This window comes from Acinonyx jubatus, chromosome D1, assembly GCF_027475565.1.
Source record: "Acinonyx jubatus isolate Ajub_Pintada_27869175 chromosome D1, VMU_Ajub_asm_v1.0, whole genome shotgun sequence".
Classification (NCBI taxonomy): domain Eukaryota; kingdom Metazoa; phylum Chordata; class Mammalia; order Carnivora; family Felidae; genus Acinonyx; species Acinonyx jubatus.
Window position 1 is genome coordinate 40,306,907 of NC_069390.1, and position 15,876 is coordinate 40,322,782.

General features: G+C 37.2%; 1 protein-coding gene across 4 annotated transcripts in view; it reads left to right on the forward strand.

Moving 5' to 3' along the window:
- TSG101 (tumor susceptibility 101) overlaps positions 1 to 15,876 on the forward strand; it is a 56,545-nt gene that overhangs the window by 8,435 nt on the left and 32,234 nt on the right. For 2 of the 4 annotated variants that reach the window (XM_027073013.2, XM_027073014.2), the window contains exons 4-7: positions 956 to 1,119; positions 7,374 to 7,500; positions 7,591 to 7,617; positions 11,656 to 11,722. In XM_027073013.2, coding sequence (XP_026928814.1) covers positions 956 to 1,119; positions 7,374 to 7,500; positions 7,591 to 7,617; positions 11,656 to 11,722 — 385 coding nt within the window. The remainder of the gene's footprint in view (positions 1 to 955; positions 1,120 to 7,373; positions 7,501 to 7,590; positions 7,618 to 11,655; positions 11,723 to 15,876) is intronic. The other 2 variants (XM_027073015.2, XM_027073016.2) reach the window with 1 other exon arrangement.

Sequence of the window (15,876 nt, forward strand, 5' to 3'; positions counted from 1 at the left end):
TCTTCCCTTACTATCGTTCATATGGCATAGTTCCTAAGCCTAAGTAATTCTGTAGAATTCTTTATTGTCACAAAGCAGAGAATTCTGGGTAACTGAAATAAACTTGTTTTATGTTAGGATATATTCTATTGGAGTTTTTTTTTTTTTTTTCCATTGTAGATGTAGTTTTGAGTAAAAAATAAATCCAGAGTCCCACAGCTGTCTGATTTAAGTGCAATTTATATGTATATATTCATGTGAAGTGAAACTGCTTCCAAAGGGGAAAAATGCATCTGAATTATGTTAGGTGATTCAAATGATTATTTGGGACATTGGGCTTTGAGCTTAGTAAGAAAAGGAGATGGCTTATGTTCAGTATGTTAACTGTTGTTCCTTTGAAACACTGTTCAGTTTGACTACACTGAGTCTAATTCCTGAACTGAGAGAGATTCTGTTACCTAAAGCAAGAAACAGGGATGACATTGATTCTGAGTAACTGTCGCTGAAGATACCATAGGGACCGGTCAAGCTGTAGCCACCGATCAACATCTGTTTGGCAGTTTGTTTGGGTCTCATAGTCTGGCTTTTGGCAAGGGAGTTTCAAGTGTAGCTTCTTATGTCACTTTCTGATAGGACACCATAATCCGTAGTCTTCCTTTTATATCCCTTCCCAGTGAACCTTATGAACTGAAATGACAAGACTAAAGTTGCAAGGTTATCCATAAGATAACTTGCAAAGAATGTTTTTATAGTAGCAAGCAGACAGTGGCAGAGTAGTGATCAGTTAGCTCCTTAATCCTGCTGATGTATTTTACAAACTGAAAATTTGAGAAACACCTTAAACAGAACTTTGAAACCTAAACTATTTCTTGTGGTTTTCCTTCTAAGTGTTGCTTAGTTGTAGCTCTCTCTTGCTTACCTACTAAGCCATTATTAAAAAATAATAGAGTAATTGAAGTTTCTCTTTCTCTCTCAGGTAATATATATAATATTCCAATATGCCTGTGGCTGCTGGACACATATCCATATAATCCCCCTATCTGTTTTGTTAAACCTACTAGTTCAATGACTATTAAAACAGGAAAGCATGTTGATGCAAACGGGAAGATATATCTTCCTTATCTACATGAATGGAAACACGTAAGTATTAACAGTCTTCTGTGAATTTATTGCATTTTATCTATTTTGCTCCCTAGAATCTACTTTCTGTTAACACTCAAAGAGGATTCCCAAGAGGAGAGAGAAGTTCACATGAGATACCAATCACTGAGCTGGATGATTGGAAAAGGTTCTCCAAAAGCAATATATTTGTGTAGAGCTTGGTACTTTACAGAATATACATAGTCACTATTTTATTTGCTTGAGCTGAACCTTTAAGAATAGATGGGATTCACATAATGGGAAATGCATTTTAACAAGTAGTGTAGGTGGCATATATTTGTGAAACTGTTCAAATCTCATTACTCAGAGCATTCCTATCAAGTAGGAATAGTAGTACGAAACTTCTGTTTCTGTCTCTGCTGGCATAGCTCTGGCAGACCAATGTTACCGTCAAAGACAACTAGAAAAGTCAGAGTACAGACATCTGTGGAAGGCTTTGGAGAACTGTTGTGGCAATCAGGACTTGAGGGGCCAAGATCCTATAGAGAAGGGAACTGCAAAGAGATGAACCAGCCTTCTGCCAACTTTCCCTACAGGTGTTTACTGATTCTTGATAGAGGGTGAGAGACTAAGAATCTGGGTTGGGGACGCTTAGCTCAGAGGGAAAGAAGCCTACAGAGTTTCTAGCAGTTTCACAGTGTTCAAAAGACGACAGTCTGCTAACATAGCTAGTACTTTAGGAGCCAAGATAATAGGAGAAGAGGAAGCTACAAAGAAGCAAACCAGATAATCTGAGTTGCCCCCTCAAGCGATAAGCTGAATTCCAAGCTTCAAAGACAGGTTAAAAAGCTAAGCAGAAGCCTCTGAAAAACCTAGCCAAGTTTTCTGCAGTCCCAGGTTGAAGAGACACTAGGAGTTTGGAACCTTATCAAGGAGGAGGGGGGCACCCGGGTGGCTCAGTCACTTAAGCGTCCTACCCTTGGTATCAGTTCAGGTCATGATCTCACGGTTCCTAAGATCGAGCCCTGTGTTGGGCTCTGCACTGACAGCGTGGAGCCTGCTTGGGATTCTCTCTCTGTCCCTCTCTGCCCCTCCCCTGCTTGTGCACGCATGCTCTCGCTCTCTCTCAAAATAAATAAAAACTTTTTTTAAAAAGGAGGAGGGGTGTAAGTAAACATCCTAGGCTCTTAGATGATGTCACTGGAGGAACACACTCCAAGAGCCTTGAATCAGCTCAGTCTTGATTATATTAAGGTGATTCTCATAGTATCTGCCTGCCATAAGGTAAACCCTTCCTAGAGAAAGATAGTGTATAGAGCGACTGTAATTTTTCACTGTCCAGCATACAATTTAAAATTATCAAGCACGTCAAGAAAGAGGACAAAGAGGGGGAAAGAGACAGTAGAAACTGGACACCACAACCCCCAGGTATTCCAGTTACCAGACACAGACTCGAAAATGATTGTGATTAATATGTTCAAGGTGGAGAATTATGTTAAAAAGGAACCAAGTGGAAATCTTAGACCTGGAAAAGAGAATAATACAAATTAAGAACTCAACACACAGGTTTAGTAGCAGATTGGATTCAGCAGAATAGAGAAGTAATGAACTGATAAATGAATACTTTATATTTTTTAATGCTAATGACTTATGAATAAACCTTACAAAAGATTTACAAGTCCATTATGGAAAAAAATTTTAATTTTATTGAAAGACCTTAAAGAAAGAAGACTTAAAGGAGAGAGAACCTTATTCATGGTTCTTTACACTTTGGTCTTTGTCCTGATAGTTTTTGTTTCTTTGTATATTCGTTTGTTACTTTTGTAAACTTGATAAGCTGAATCTAAAATTTATATTGAGATGCAAAAGATTGAGCATAGCTGAGGCACTCTCCAAGAAGAATAAGGTAGAAGGGACTTGCCTTCCAGATGTCAAAATGTATTATAAAACTAGTAATTAAGACAGGAGGTAAGACAAACTTTTCAGTAATGGAGCTGGGGCAGTTGGATTCCTATTCATACAATACACAAAAATTTTAGGTAGATTGTGAAAAGCAAAAGGAAGAAAACAGTATAGAAGATTACCTTCATGATCTTGCAGTAAGTTTGTTTTTTTTTCCTAAGTTTATTTTATTTATTTTGAGAGAGGGAGAGGGAGGAAGAGAATCCATGCTCAGCGTTGGAGCCTGACGCAGGGCTTCATCCCACAAACATGAGATCATGACCTGAGCCAAAATCAAGAGTCAGTTGCTTAGTCGACTGAGCCACGCAGATACCCGTTTTTGTTTTTGTTTATAACAAGACGCAAAGCATTTACTAATGCTTTGGAAAGGAAAGAATAATAAGTTTTACCTTATACAAATTGAGAACTTCTATTAAAGACACATTGAAAAGTATGAAAAAACTAACCACAAACTGGAAGAATATATCTGTAATACTTAATACCCTCAGAATAATGTAGAATAATACCATCCAGAATGTAAAAATAACTTGGGAATCATAAAAGAAAGAACCCAGTAGAAAAATAGGTAAAACTCTTTTTTTTTTTTAAAGACTTAATATTTTTTTAAGTTTATTTATTTTGACAGAGAGAGAGTGGGCGAGAGGGAGAGAGAATCCTAAGCAGGCTCGGAGCTGTCAGCTCAGAGCCAGATGTTGGGCTCAATCTCACGAACTGTGAGACCATGACCTGAGCCAAAATCTAGAGTCGGAAGTTTAACCAACTGAGCCACCCAGGGACCCTTAAATAAAACTGTTGAACAAGTACTTCACAAAAGAGAAATCCTCATTTCCAGTAAACATGGAAAGATGTTTAACCCTGCTAGTAGTGAGGGAAATATGTAAATTAAAATCACAATGAGATAACACTACATATCCATCAAATTTGTACTACCAATTGACAGTGTTAAAAGTTAGGGTATGGAGAAAGAGAATACCTCAGTGCCACCAGTGGGAGGTAAAACCAGTTTGGCATTACCTAGTAAAGTTGTGGGCACACACCCTATGACCTAGCAGTTCCACACGTAGGTATCTGCCTCAGCACTTTGACATCATAGGTTGGTTAATTCTTTATTGTGGAAGGGCTATCCTGTCTGTTGTAAAATGCAGGATCTCTGGCCTTTACCCACAAGATGCCGATAGCATAATGCCCAGCCGTGACGACCAAAATGTCTCTTGGCATTTCTGAAGATCCTCCAGGAGGCAAATCTATCACCCCCAGTTGAGAACCACTGCACAAGAGTAACCCTGTACATACGTACTAAGAAATACAGCAAGAATCGCTATAGCCTACCTTCCCGAAGATTGGATGCAACTTTGCTGACCATTAAGAACAGGAAAAGGAATAAGGAAGTTGTAGTATTTTTACTACTGTATACACCCATGAAAACGAGTTAAATATAGCTATACTCTTTAAGAGGAATGTATCTTACAAACATGACTAAACAAAGGCAACAAATCTCAATAGATACACAGCTTTTGGTTAAATTCGTATGAAGTTCAAAAACAGGCCAGTTTAAACTTTAGGAAATCATTCATAAGGTAGTACATTTAAAGTAAAACAAAAGGAATGATTATCCACTAAATCAGAGAAGTGGTTTACCTCTTGAGTAGATAGAGGGGATGCAGTCTGGAGCTCCTAAATTACTGTCAGTCTTCTATTTCTTAACATGGATAATGGCTCCCAGGCATTTTCTTTATGATTACTCTTTAAAGTTACATATGTCATACATTCTGTATGTATGACAGATTTCACAAATCTCACAGAAAAGGCACAACGATGGCTAACTTTATGGTATTCGGGGCTATACCATGAAGTATCCTGATTGTTAGCTAAGGACTTTGTCCTTCAGTAGACAGTTGGGAGTCATTTTTTAGACTTGAACAAGAGTAGTGTATTAGAAGCAATGAATATTAGGTATAATGTCTATGAAGTGTACCAGATGAATACATTGATTCGCTCTCTAATAGTCACTAACTGCTTTAAAATGTAAATCCCAAACTGCTAAGAGGCTTAATACTGTAGAAGTTTCTTGCCCACGTTATAGTCCACTGGGAGTGTTCCTCATGGCAAGCAGCTTTCCTCTACTTGGTGCCAGGGACAGAGGCTCTTCCCAGTTTGTGGTACCACCATCTTCCAGGATGTAGGAGTCCCCTGCATTAAGGAGGACAAGCATTGAGAGAGTGGTAGAGGAACAACTCCCTTCTTATCCACCTTGGCTTAGAAGTTGTCACTTCTGCTTATGGTCCATTGATAAAACCCACTTGCAAGAAGGGCTGGAGTATATGGTCCCTGCCCAAACAGTTGATTCTCAGCAACAGCTCTCTATTATGGAAGAAGGAGCTTGAACTTTCATAGAAAACTCCCAGTGCTAAGTAAAACTGGAGGCCGCTTGGGAGGCTGCTGCAATAATCTAGCATGACAGAACATAAAGTGGGGCTGCTGTCATTCAGCTTGGTCTTCCTATTGAAATTGCTTATTGATCCTAATCCTGAATATGTATCCTGTACTACTTAGAATGTAAAATCTGACCTTTTTATTGCTTGCTGGAAAAACAAGTAAAAGGGGGTTTCAAGAAGAGAGGCATTTTACATGCAGGATTTTCAGTGGGAAAGCAATTTTTTAAAGGTGTGGTCTATTTCAGTTGGTCCTTAGGCTGCAGTATTCCTACTTTTTTCATATCCTGTATCATTCTGCATTAGTCATTCTGAAATAGTTTGAATTCATGACCTGTTGCTTTGCATTATGCCAGGAAGCTGATATTAAAGATTAATTTTTCTTCCTTCAAAGAATTTTGTGTGAGATTAATGGTATGATAAAGAATTAAAATAAAACTAGGTCTGGCAAAACTGGTCATGAAAATACATGAACGAAGTACTGATTCATACTACAACCTGGATGAACTTGGAAAATCTTACACTAAGCGAAAGATGTCAGATATAAACGGTCACATACTGTGTGATTCCATTTATATGAAATGTGCGGAATAGGTAAATCCATTGACAGAAAATAGATTAATGGTTGCCAAGGGCTGTGGGTGGGGGTTTGGGGGGGATGGGAAGTGACTACTAATGGGTACGGGTTTCTTTTGGGGGTGATGAAAATCTTCTGGAATTAGATAGTGGTGATGGAAAAAAACACAACTATGTGTACTTTAGAAGGTAAATTTTATGGTATGCAAATTATATCTCAATTTTTAAAATGTATGAAGTTATGATTTAGGCTGGGAGTTTTGTTGAACCAAATAGTTAACAGGAGAAAAAAAGTGTCCTCTGTAGCCACGCTGCCTCAGCCAGGTACGATCCTAGCCCATGCCCCTCCGTGCTACACATACTGCACATGCTTACCCCCAGTCTCAGCTTTTACATTCACAGACAAAAGGTATGGGAATAGTGGGAGTTGGCAAGTTTTCACAAGAAGCTTTCTGTAGTGTTATTGTCATTGTCTGTAAGTTAGGGGAAAATCAAACGCAAGAGATGAGTTTGGTGCTTTGGAAAGTTAAAAATTGTTAGTGAACACTTCTATTAGGAGAAGAGAAGGTGTGAAGATGACGATTAGCTGATCGAGACGATTAAGTAATCCTTCCGAACCTGATGAACTAGTGAATGAAGTATATGAGATGAGATGTATGCAAAATATAACAAGGGGTGAAAATGGAACCATCAAATAAGCTTCCCTGAACAACTTTGCCTAGCATAGTTTATCTTCTAGTAGTGGTCGATAGATACTTGAGAGAAAAATTTAGCAACCTTTTGGAAAAACAAGCATTTTTGGAAGGAAAGATTCTGTAACAATTTGTATCTTTTGTACAGTGATCTAGTGATTTTAAGGCAGAGCATACCTGTAATTTTAGAGTTCATAATACTGTCTAATGAAAATTAGTCTCAGAACATGTTTCCAAGGTAGCATTGTTATCTTTTAAAGGCCTTAAATATTATTTGTGACTAGTGTTTACATTCATCGTGAATCGATACCAGAAAACTTAATTTGTCCATAGGCAATATAATAAGTTTTAGTTAGCTGTACAGAGTTGAATGAACAGTACTGTCTGAATTTTGCATTATACTGCTTTGGCTAGTGTCATTTTTATATACATGAAGGAACAGCTTTGCTACACGTAAGTGATAAGTGAAAATCACCTAGCTTTATTAAGTTAATTCAGTAGAATTTTCATGTTTGGGGTCCTACAAAAAAAGTTACCAAGCTCAGTTGAAAACGAGTGAGAAATGGCCATTCTTCTCCTTTTTGCCAAAAAGTAAGTCTGTAGCTGACTTAAATTTGTTTTCTGTTTTTAGCCACAGTCAGACTTGTTGGGGCTTATTCAGGTCATGATTGTGGTGTTTGGAGATGAACCTCCAGTCTTCTCTCGTCCTACTATTTCGGCATCTTATCCATCATACCAGGCAACAGGGCCACCAAATAGTAAGTAGAATTAAGATTTGATTTTTAAATTTGTAAAAACAAAACAGAAAACCTTGTAAAAAAATTTTTTTTAATGACTTCACTTTTTAGCTTACCCATTTAGTGGATTTTTTGGAGGTATTCTGAGGCCGCACATCTGCATGTACAGATTGCCACCAAAGACTGGCATTTGGGCTTTCGTTTGTGGGTAGAAATCTAACTATGGGTGTGCTGGATTCCAGAATGGAGGAGAAAGAATGCTGGAATAGAGCTAGAATTGTTAATTATGCATGCCATGGAATAGCCTTATAGGATCGGTTTGGAAACAGATATAAGTTCCAAGGTAGTCTGACCTTTCCTCTGCGACTGTAGAATCAGTGTTGTAGATAAGAATCAATTACAGAATTAACCAAATGATTCACATTCTGCTATTCTGGCTATTACACAACTGGACAGCTAGCTCTCAGCCTTCTTCTCTTTAGTACAGTCAATTCTTGATTTTACCTGGTGTGGAGAAAGTGGGAGCATGAAGTTAGTACTCTCCCCTAATTAGTGGACTATATCTCTATTATATCTTTTTTTTTTTTAAGTAATTCTTATTAATACTTTCAAATCACCCTAGAATAATTGAGAGTTGGTTGTACTTACTTGTTTTGGCTTTTAGTATTGATTTCATTGTGTTTTGAGCTGTGATTTTTTTTTTTTTTTTTAACAAATTTTAAGGTTATAATTAAGCAAACTTAAGTTAGATTGTGTGAACTTTCATTCTTCTCATACTGGGAATTATCCTCTTTTCAGTCCATTCTGTCTTGAGGACCATCTTAATGCACTAGCCTAATGGGATTCTAACAGAAAGAATTTCTGAACCCATTTTCTTTTCCCTCCCTGCCTTTGCAGATTAAGTTTGGTTTTAGATATTAGTAGTTCTTTTACTAAAAGTTGTAGTGTGATTCTTTTGTGCCAGAAATTTGTTTTCATCTTAATAAATTCAGTTGACTCTAGTACCTGAGATTAGACACTTTTGCTCATTTAAGTTTCAAATAGCAAATACTTCCTAGTTTGTCATTCATGTATATTTGCTCAAATAACATAGCTAGTGACCACTTAAGATAACCTTTTCAGAAGTTTAGGTAGTGTTCTAATTTCCTAAATTTCTTCCAGTTTTATTTATATTGACATTGGAAATGCAGCATTCCAGAAAGAGACCACACTAAAGAGATTATTATTGCAGTTCAGTTTTGCACTCACTGTGTATCACATTAAAAATCTAGTGCTGATGTAAATAAATTACTAGAAGAGACCAATTTATTGTCCATTGATTCCAGTTTTAATACTTTCTTTACATTTAAACAATATCAATTATTAGCTATGACTGTAAAGAGATGAAGGTCTAAATTCCCCCACACACACCAAAGAATAACCCAGAAATTTGGATATATACTTAAATATTATCTTCTAGTTCAGAAATTGCATACTTCTGTTATTATTACTGAGAACATTTTTGATCTCCTATTTTAGGATGACTTTGAGCTAGGTATGAGTCACATTAAAACATGTTATGGCCAAAACTCGTTTTTTGGACAACAGTGATAGTCAACATTTACGGAGTTGTTAACTATAACTGTATACTCTTAACTGTACAGCTAAGCACTTTGTATTCATTCTTCTTTAATCCCTCTAATAACTCCGTACATTATGTGTATTTATATTCCATTTTATTCTGGCTGCGAATTTACTTTACCTCATTATCTTCTTCCGTGACACTCTTGGATTCAAATAACATTTGTTGTTTCTAAGAATCAAAATTTGAAGGAATTAGTAGCTTTTCAGAACCTTAGAAAAGGAAAATTGCTTATGATTATGCGGAATTGCTTTTAACCATGAGGTGATGGTTTATGTGTACAAGAGAAACTAGCATGGGGGGTCAGTAATTGACTCTGTGTGTTGCTGACACTTAATAGAAGCCTCATGTTTTCATGTTCTTAAAGATCAGCTGTGCTCAGGGTGCCTGGGTGGCTGAATCAGTTAAGTGTCTGACTCTTGATTTTGGCTCAGGTCACGGTCTCACAGTTCGTGAGTTTGAACCCCACATCAGGCTCTGTGCTGACAGTTCAGAGCCTGCTTGGGATCTCTCTCTCCTCTTTCCTTTCTCCCTCCCCGACTCTCATGTGTATGCATGCACACGTGCTCTTTCTCTTTTTCTCAAAATAAGTAAATAAACTTAAAAAAACAAAACAAGGGGCGCCTGGGTGGCTCAGTCGGTTAAGCGGCCGACTTCAGCTCAGGTCATGATCTTGCGGTCCGTGAGTTCGAGCCCCGCGTCGGGCTCTGTGCTGACAGCTCAGAGCCTGGAGCCTGTTTCAGATTCTGTGTCTCCCTCTCTCTGACCCTCCCCCGTTCATGCTCTGTCTCTCTCTGTCTCAAAAATAAATAAACGTTAAAAACAAAATTTAAAACAAAACAAAACTGTGTTTTGCCCAGGAAGAAAAAATGTCTCATGGAATCCAGCAACTGAGACATTTTGCGAGGTATATTTCCCTTTCTGAAATAGCATTGAACATCACTATCCTAGCTTCATTATACTTAAGAAGAAATTTACCTGTGATATCTATAGTTCATTCTAACAGGAAGACTATGAACACTGATACTTGTAGGTATATACTCAGCAACTCTGGTAAAGATTTCTAAGGCCCTTGGTCAGAGTCCAGCATACTTCTCCCAGCCACTTAACATTCTGTGCTTAAAAAGTTCATTTCTTGTGGCACCTGGGTGGTTCAGTTGGACACACACACATACACATATATGGCGCTCTATACTTCTCCTGTCATAGTACTTATCACTCTATTATTCTTGCTTTTCTCTCCCACTAGACCATAAGCAACTTGAAGCCAGGAATTCTTTGTTTTTCATCAAATTCCTGGTGCTGGTCACATAGAGGGCACTAGAATATTTATGATTGGATTAAGAGCTAATTCACCATTGTATTTAGTGTGAAAAATTTCACTGAGGATAAATTGATTCTCAGACAAGTCATTTCCAATTAAGGCCGAAACTAATTTTTTCTTCATCTATGTTGATTAGTCTCCTGGCACCACTAACTAGTTCTAGGTCTTTAGTGTTCTCTTTAAAAAACATGTAAATCAGGGGCGCCTGGGTGGCTCAGTTGGTTGAGCATCCAGCTTCGGCTCAGGTCGTGATCTCACAGTTCGTGAGTTCAAGCCCTGCGTTGGGCTCTGTGCCGACAGTTCAGATTCTGTTGTCTCCCTCTCTCTCTGCTCCTTCCCCACTCGCGCTCTGTATCTCTCTGTATCTCAAAAATAAATTAAAAAAAAAAACATTAAAAAATATATAAATCAGGGCACCTGGGTGGCTCAGTCGGTTGAGCATCCAACTCTTGGTTTTGGCTCAGGTCATGATCTCACAGTTCCTGGTTGAGCTCCAAGTCTGGCTTTGCACTGACAGCACAGAGCTTGGGATTCTTTCTCTCCCTCTCTCTCTCTCTGCCCTTCCCCTGCTCATGTGCTCGCTCTCGTTCATGCTCTCTGTCAAAAATGAATAAGTAAACTTTATATATATACACCATTCCTTAAACTTGCTAGATTTGAACTTTTCCCTAGTATTTCCAAGCTTTTGTTTTGTTTTTAACCAGTCTAGCTGAATATAAGTTTTTAAGTTTCATAAAGGACTTCTTGTAGTTAATTTGAACTGTTTGAGAGTTCTCAATCAAACCAACAAAACCAGCTGTGCAAATTGGTCAACAGTCTTACAAGAAATATGAAAATATTTCTTAGATATAATAAAAAGGTCACTTTATAAGAAGCTGACCTTGGACCAGATGAGGGCAGAAATACCTTCCTCTAAATTCCAGTTGAACCAGCTACTGTCTCAGGAGAGTGTCGAGAGCTGAGCAGGTTGACCTGTTTGTCAGTTATTCCTTGTTGGGATTGTCATGTGTAAGGTCATAACTCATATTTAATGCTTTGAGAATTATGTGGTTTGAAGATACTTACTGCTTGCAGTAAGGAACTAATATGGATGGAGTGTTTTGGTGCTGAGATTTGGATTCTTTACCTGTGTGAAATTTTGCAGTGGTTTGACAGTGATGTATGTCTTATTTGATAGCCTATGTATCCAGGACTATGCAAATTATTTTAAAATGTCAAAAATTATTTTTAGCTTCCTATATACCAGGCATGCCAAGTGGAATCTCTGCATATCCATCTGGATATCCTCCCAACCCCAGGTAATGAAAAATTAATCTTTTGAATAATTATATTAGAAATTCTGTTAGTTCTAGAATCAAAATAATGGGTGCTAGCATAGGGCATCAAAGTAGACTTAGTTTCAGTTTAATGGAAGGTAAAATGGTTTATTGGTGAAATGGTATGTATATAGGTCAGGATTTTTTTCAGTTCTAGATAAGTGCAGCTCCAATCTGTTTACATAGAAGGAAGGCGTGGGATAATGATAATGATCTTGATTGGCTTTGGACCTTGAAATCCTTGCTTGCTACTTCCCTTTTAAGAACTTTATATATTTAGTGTAGATAGCTGAAAGGTTAATGGAATACTAATTCTAATGAATTCAACTAAGGAGAAAAATACTTTAATATCCTATTAAAAAAAAAAAAACCTTCCCTTTTTTGTAAATTACAGAGGATGAATTAATGGTTTACATGATGGGGTCAGTCTTGTCCCCAGGCATTTATTTATTTAATTCATAGACTACATGTACTACCAACCTTTATTTTCCATTTGATGATAACATAACTCAGGTAAGTTAAATTAATACATCAGTCTTATGAGTAAGACACACTAGAAAATCAATGAGAAATAATTATTAACCCATGGTTCACATGTGTACTTGTTTCGGTGGTAATCTAGGAATACATTCCAAAGGTGGTCTTTGGGCTGACTTAAAATGCAAGACTGGCATATACTGGTGCCCAGATGAGATTTCTAGCCACTTTGCTAACAAGAAATTTTTAACCCTGCTTAACTCTTTAGCTTCATATAACCCTCACAGATAAATGTAGCGAGCTTTCCTGGCTACATATATATGATGTATGTACATATAAAATATACAGGATTTTATAAGTGAAATTTAGCAGTCTCATTTATTTCTGGGTCTTTCTTAATTTCAGAGACTTTCTTTATAAGATAGTAAGCATTCTGTTACATTAGAGATGTAAACAGAGACTAGATGAACATCTGTCAGGGGCAATAACGATTCCTATGATTGTGATATATAAACAGGCTATAAGTTTTAGATTTCTTGAGGCCTTTAATTTTCTGATTTACTTCTAGAAATTGGATCTTCTTGTCTGAAGCCTTGAAATTACAAGGCTTTACAATTAATAGTTGCTAATAAGAAAGAACTTTGGACCTGAGGAAATGGTTGTTGGAAGTATAGTAAGAAAGTGGGCTTCTGAACAATAAAGCCGTTTCAAAGAAACTCATAGATAAAAATGAAGGTGGAAAATATTACAAAACTGTAAATCTTACTCAGGTAATTATAAAAGTGTCTTTTGTGAGGTTATTTGTAAGAAGTCCTTTTTTAAGTTTTTTGTGTTTTTTTTTTTTTTTAATGTTTGCTTATTTTTGAGAGAGGAAGAGAGAATCTCAAGCAGGCTCTGTGCTGCCCCAGCACAGGGCCCAATGCAGGGCTCTAGGTCAGCAACTGTGAGATCATGACCTGAACTGAAATCAAAAGCTGAATCTTAACCAACTGTGCCACCCAGACACCCAAGAAGTTCCTTTTTGAGACAGCTGTTTTTCAGAAATTTGATGGGTTTTTTCCTTTGAAATGTAACTTTTAATCTCAAAATATAAATAATATGCTAATGAGTCATTAAGGGTAACTATATTCAAATTGCCATCTGTTTCTTTCTGTATATAAAAGGTTTTGGCCGAAGAACTTCAGAACCTCTTTCTCTTCTCCCTTTGTCCTAAAGGAGAATTAATAAATCAGTGACTCAAGAAGAATCTTTATCTTAAAACAGTGAATATATGAGTCTTTATTCTTGCTATAGAAAGTTGGACTAGATGATCTCTAAGTTCTCTTCCAAATCTTAAGATCCTTTGAAAGTTTAATTTAGCACCTGCAGCATGTATACAAGGCACCTAAAAGGTATGTCAAGAATAGTTGTTCCAGTTTGGGTATGTGTACTAGCAAGCATGTAATAAGATATTAGGAACCAGTTCCTGGTATCAGAAAAGACAGAAAATGGTAAGTGCTGCGATAAACAGAACTTCACATCTGCTTCAGAAGTGGGAGCTCAGCAATAGCTTCATAAATGAGAGAACTGATTCGTGAGGATGACCTTACAGGAGATTCAGGGGCGCCTGGGTGGCTCAGTTGGTTACATATCCAACTCTTGTTTTCATCTCGGGTCACGATCTCATAGTTCATGAGATCAAGCCACACGTCAGGCTTTGCACAGACAGCACAGAGCCTGCTTGGGATTCTCTTTCTCTGCCCTCCGCCTGCTCTCAAAATAAATAAACATTAAAAAAAAAAAAAAAAAAAGAAATTTGGTATTTCCGAATACCAAAGCAAAGAGCAGCAAAAAGTTACAACATTTTACAACTTAGGGGATACTTACCAATTCCTAAGTCCAACCCACTCATTTTATGTAAGCAAAAGTGTGATAGCTCCCCCAAATCCCAGGAAAGAATAGGGAAACACTGTATGTAGTGTGGCTGGAGAATATAGGGTTATGAGTAAAGGAATTAAAGAGAATAAAGGTACAACCTTCATAGATGTTACAGATCTCCTGAAACCTTCCCTGATCTCTGATAGTGATTTTCCATTCTACATCTCTTGAATTTTTACTTAGCATTTGTTGTTTCCTTGATCCAATCAGGACTGAGGAAGAAATGGATTCATATCTTAGCACCTACACAAGCACTTAGAAACAGTGCCTTAAATATAATAAAAAGTAAAATTTGAAGGAGTATGTCAAGAGAAAGGAACATTAGAGTGTTGGAAAATTCTTTTTAAATACTTAGTTTAAAAAAGGCTCTTTAAAAGTTTGGAAAAGATTTGCTGCCTAAGGCAACTAGTTTAATAATGCACAAAGATAGAAAATAGTACTATTCAACTAATTCTTTACTCAAGAAAAATTATTAACCCTGAACATAGAGAATAACCATGAAGAAAAAAAATGGAACAAACTAAGGGACAAAGGAATTCTTGGAAGCTAATACCTGTAGACCTAGAAAAGTTTTATACCAAGTTACTGAAAAATTCAGCAGTAATTACAGATTGTCTTTAAAAAGGTGCAAAATGGGAGTAACCCCGGAAGAAAACATATTTATCCCAGTTTTTTTTTTAATGTTTATTCATTTATTTATTTTAAGAAAGAGACAGCACCCATACATGTGAGCAGGGAGGTGGGAAGGAGAGAGAGAGAGAGAGAGAGAGAGAGAGAGAGAGAGAGAGAGAGGGAGAGAGAAAGAGAAAGAATGAATCCCAAGCAGGCTCCATGCTGTCAGCACAGAGCCCGATGCCAGACTCCACCTCACAAACGATGAGATCACGACCCGAGCTGAAATCTAAGAGTCACTTAACTGACTGAGCCACCCACCCAGGCACTGCTATCCCAGTTTTCAAAACTGTAGATTAAGAAATGTAAGATTGGCACCATTTCCTTGCACCATGGTAGCAGGGCTACTAAAGACTAGAAATAAAAGTACCATTCAGTAGCCTTTGGCATGTATCTGCTAAGAACATAAATGCTTCATTTTTTTCTTCTTTGATTTTGTTTTTTATACTGATAGATGGTATTGTGATTACACTGAATCTTGAACACACTGTACAAAATGTTTTTCTTGGGGACAAGTTACAAAGTGTGAGCTGGTGGTACAAATAGTAGAATCTTTGAGCCACTACAGTGAAAGGGGATTACTGACTCCAAACTCAGAGCTCTTGCTCCTGAACTGGCTGTTTTTAATCAGTAATTTTAATGGACTTGTAAAAGGCATATTGATCAGAATTGCATATGTCATAGATCTGGTGACTAATCACAATTCGTTATCAAACTAACAGGTAGCTAGTAGTCATCTTGTTTTACTTTTCTTCTCCATCGTAAGTGAAACACTAGCAAACTAGTGAACATTCAGAGGAGAGTGATTAGACCTAAAAATCATGTCCTGTGAAGAATGGTTGAAGGAATTTAAAAGATCACCCAAAGAAGAGAAGACAAGACAGAGGGGGAAATGTTGGAAGTCTCCTGCTATTCAAGTGGTTTTCCAGAATGCAAATTTAGGACCATTAGTTGGAAGTGACATCAAAATGGTATTTAGTGTTGAGTAGAAAAGTATGGCCATTTGTCAGATGATCATTTGTTAATGATATTTATAAAACAGTGTTGGATAAAAGATTGGAGGAGAATAC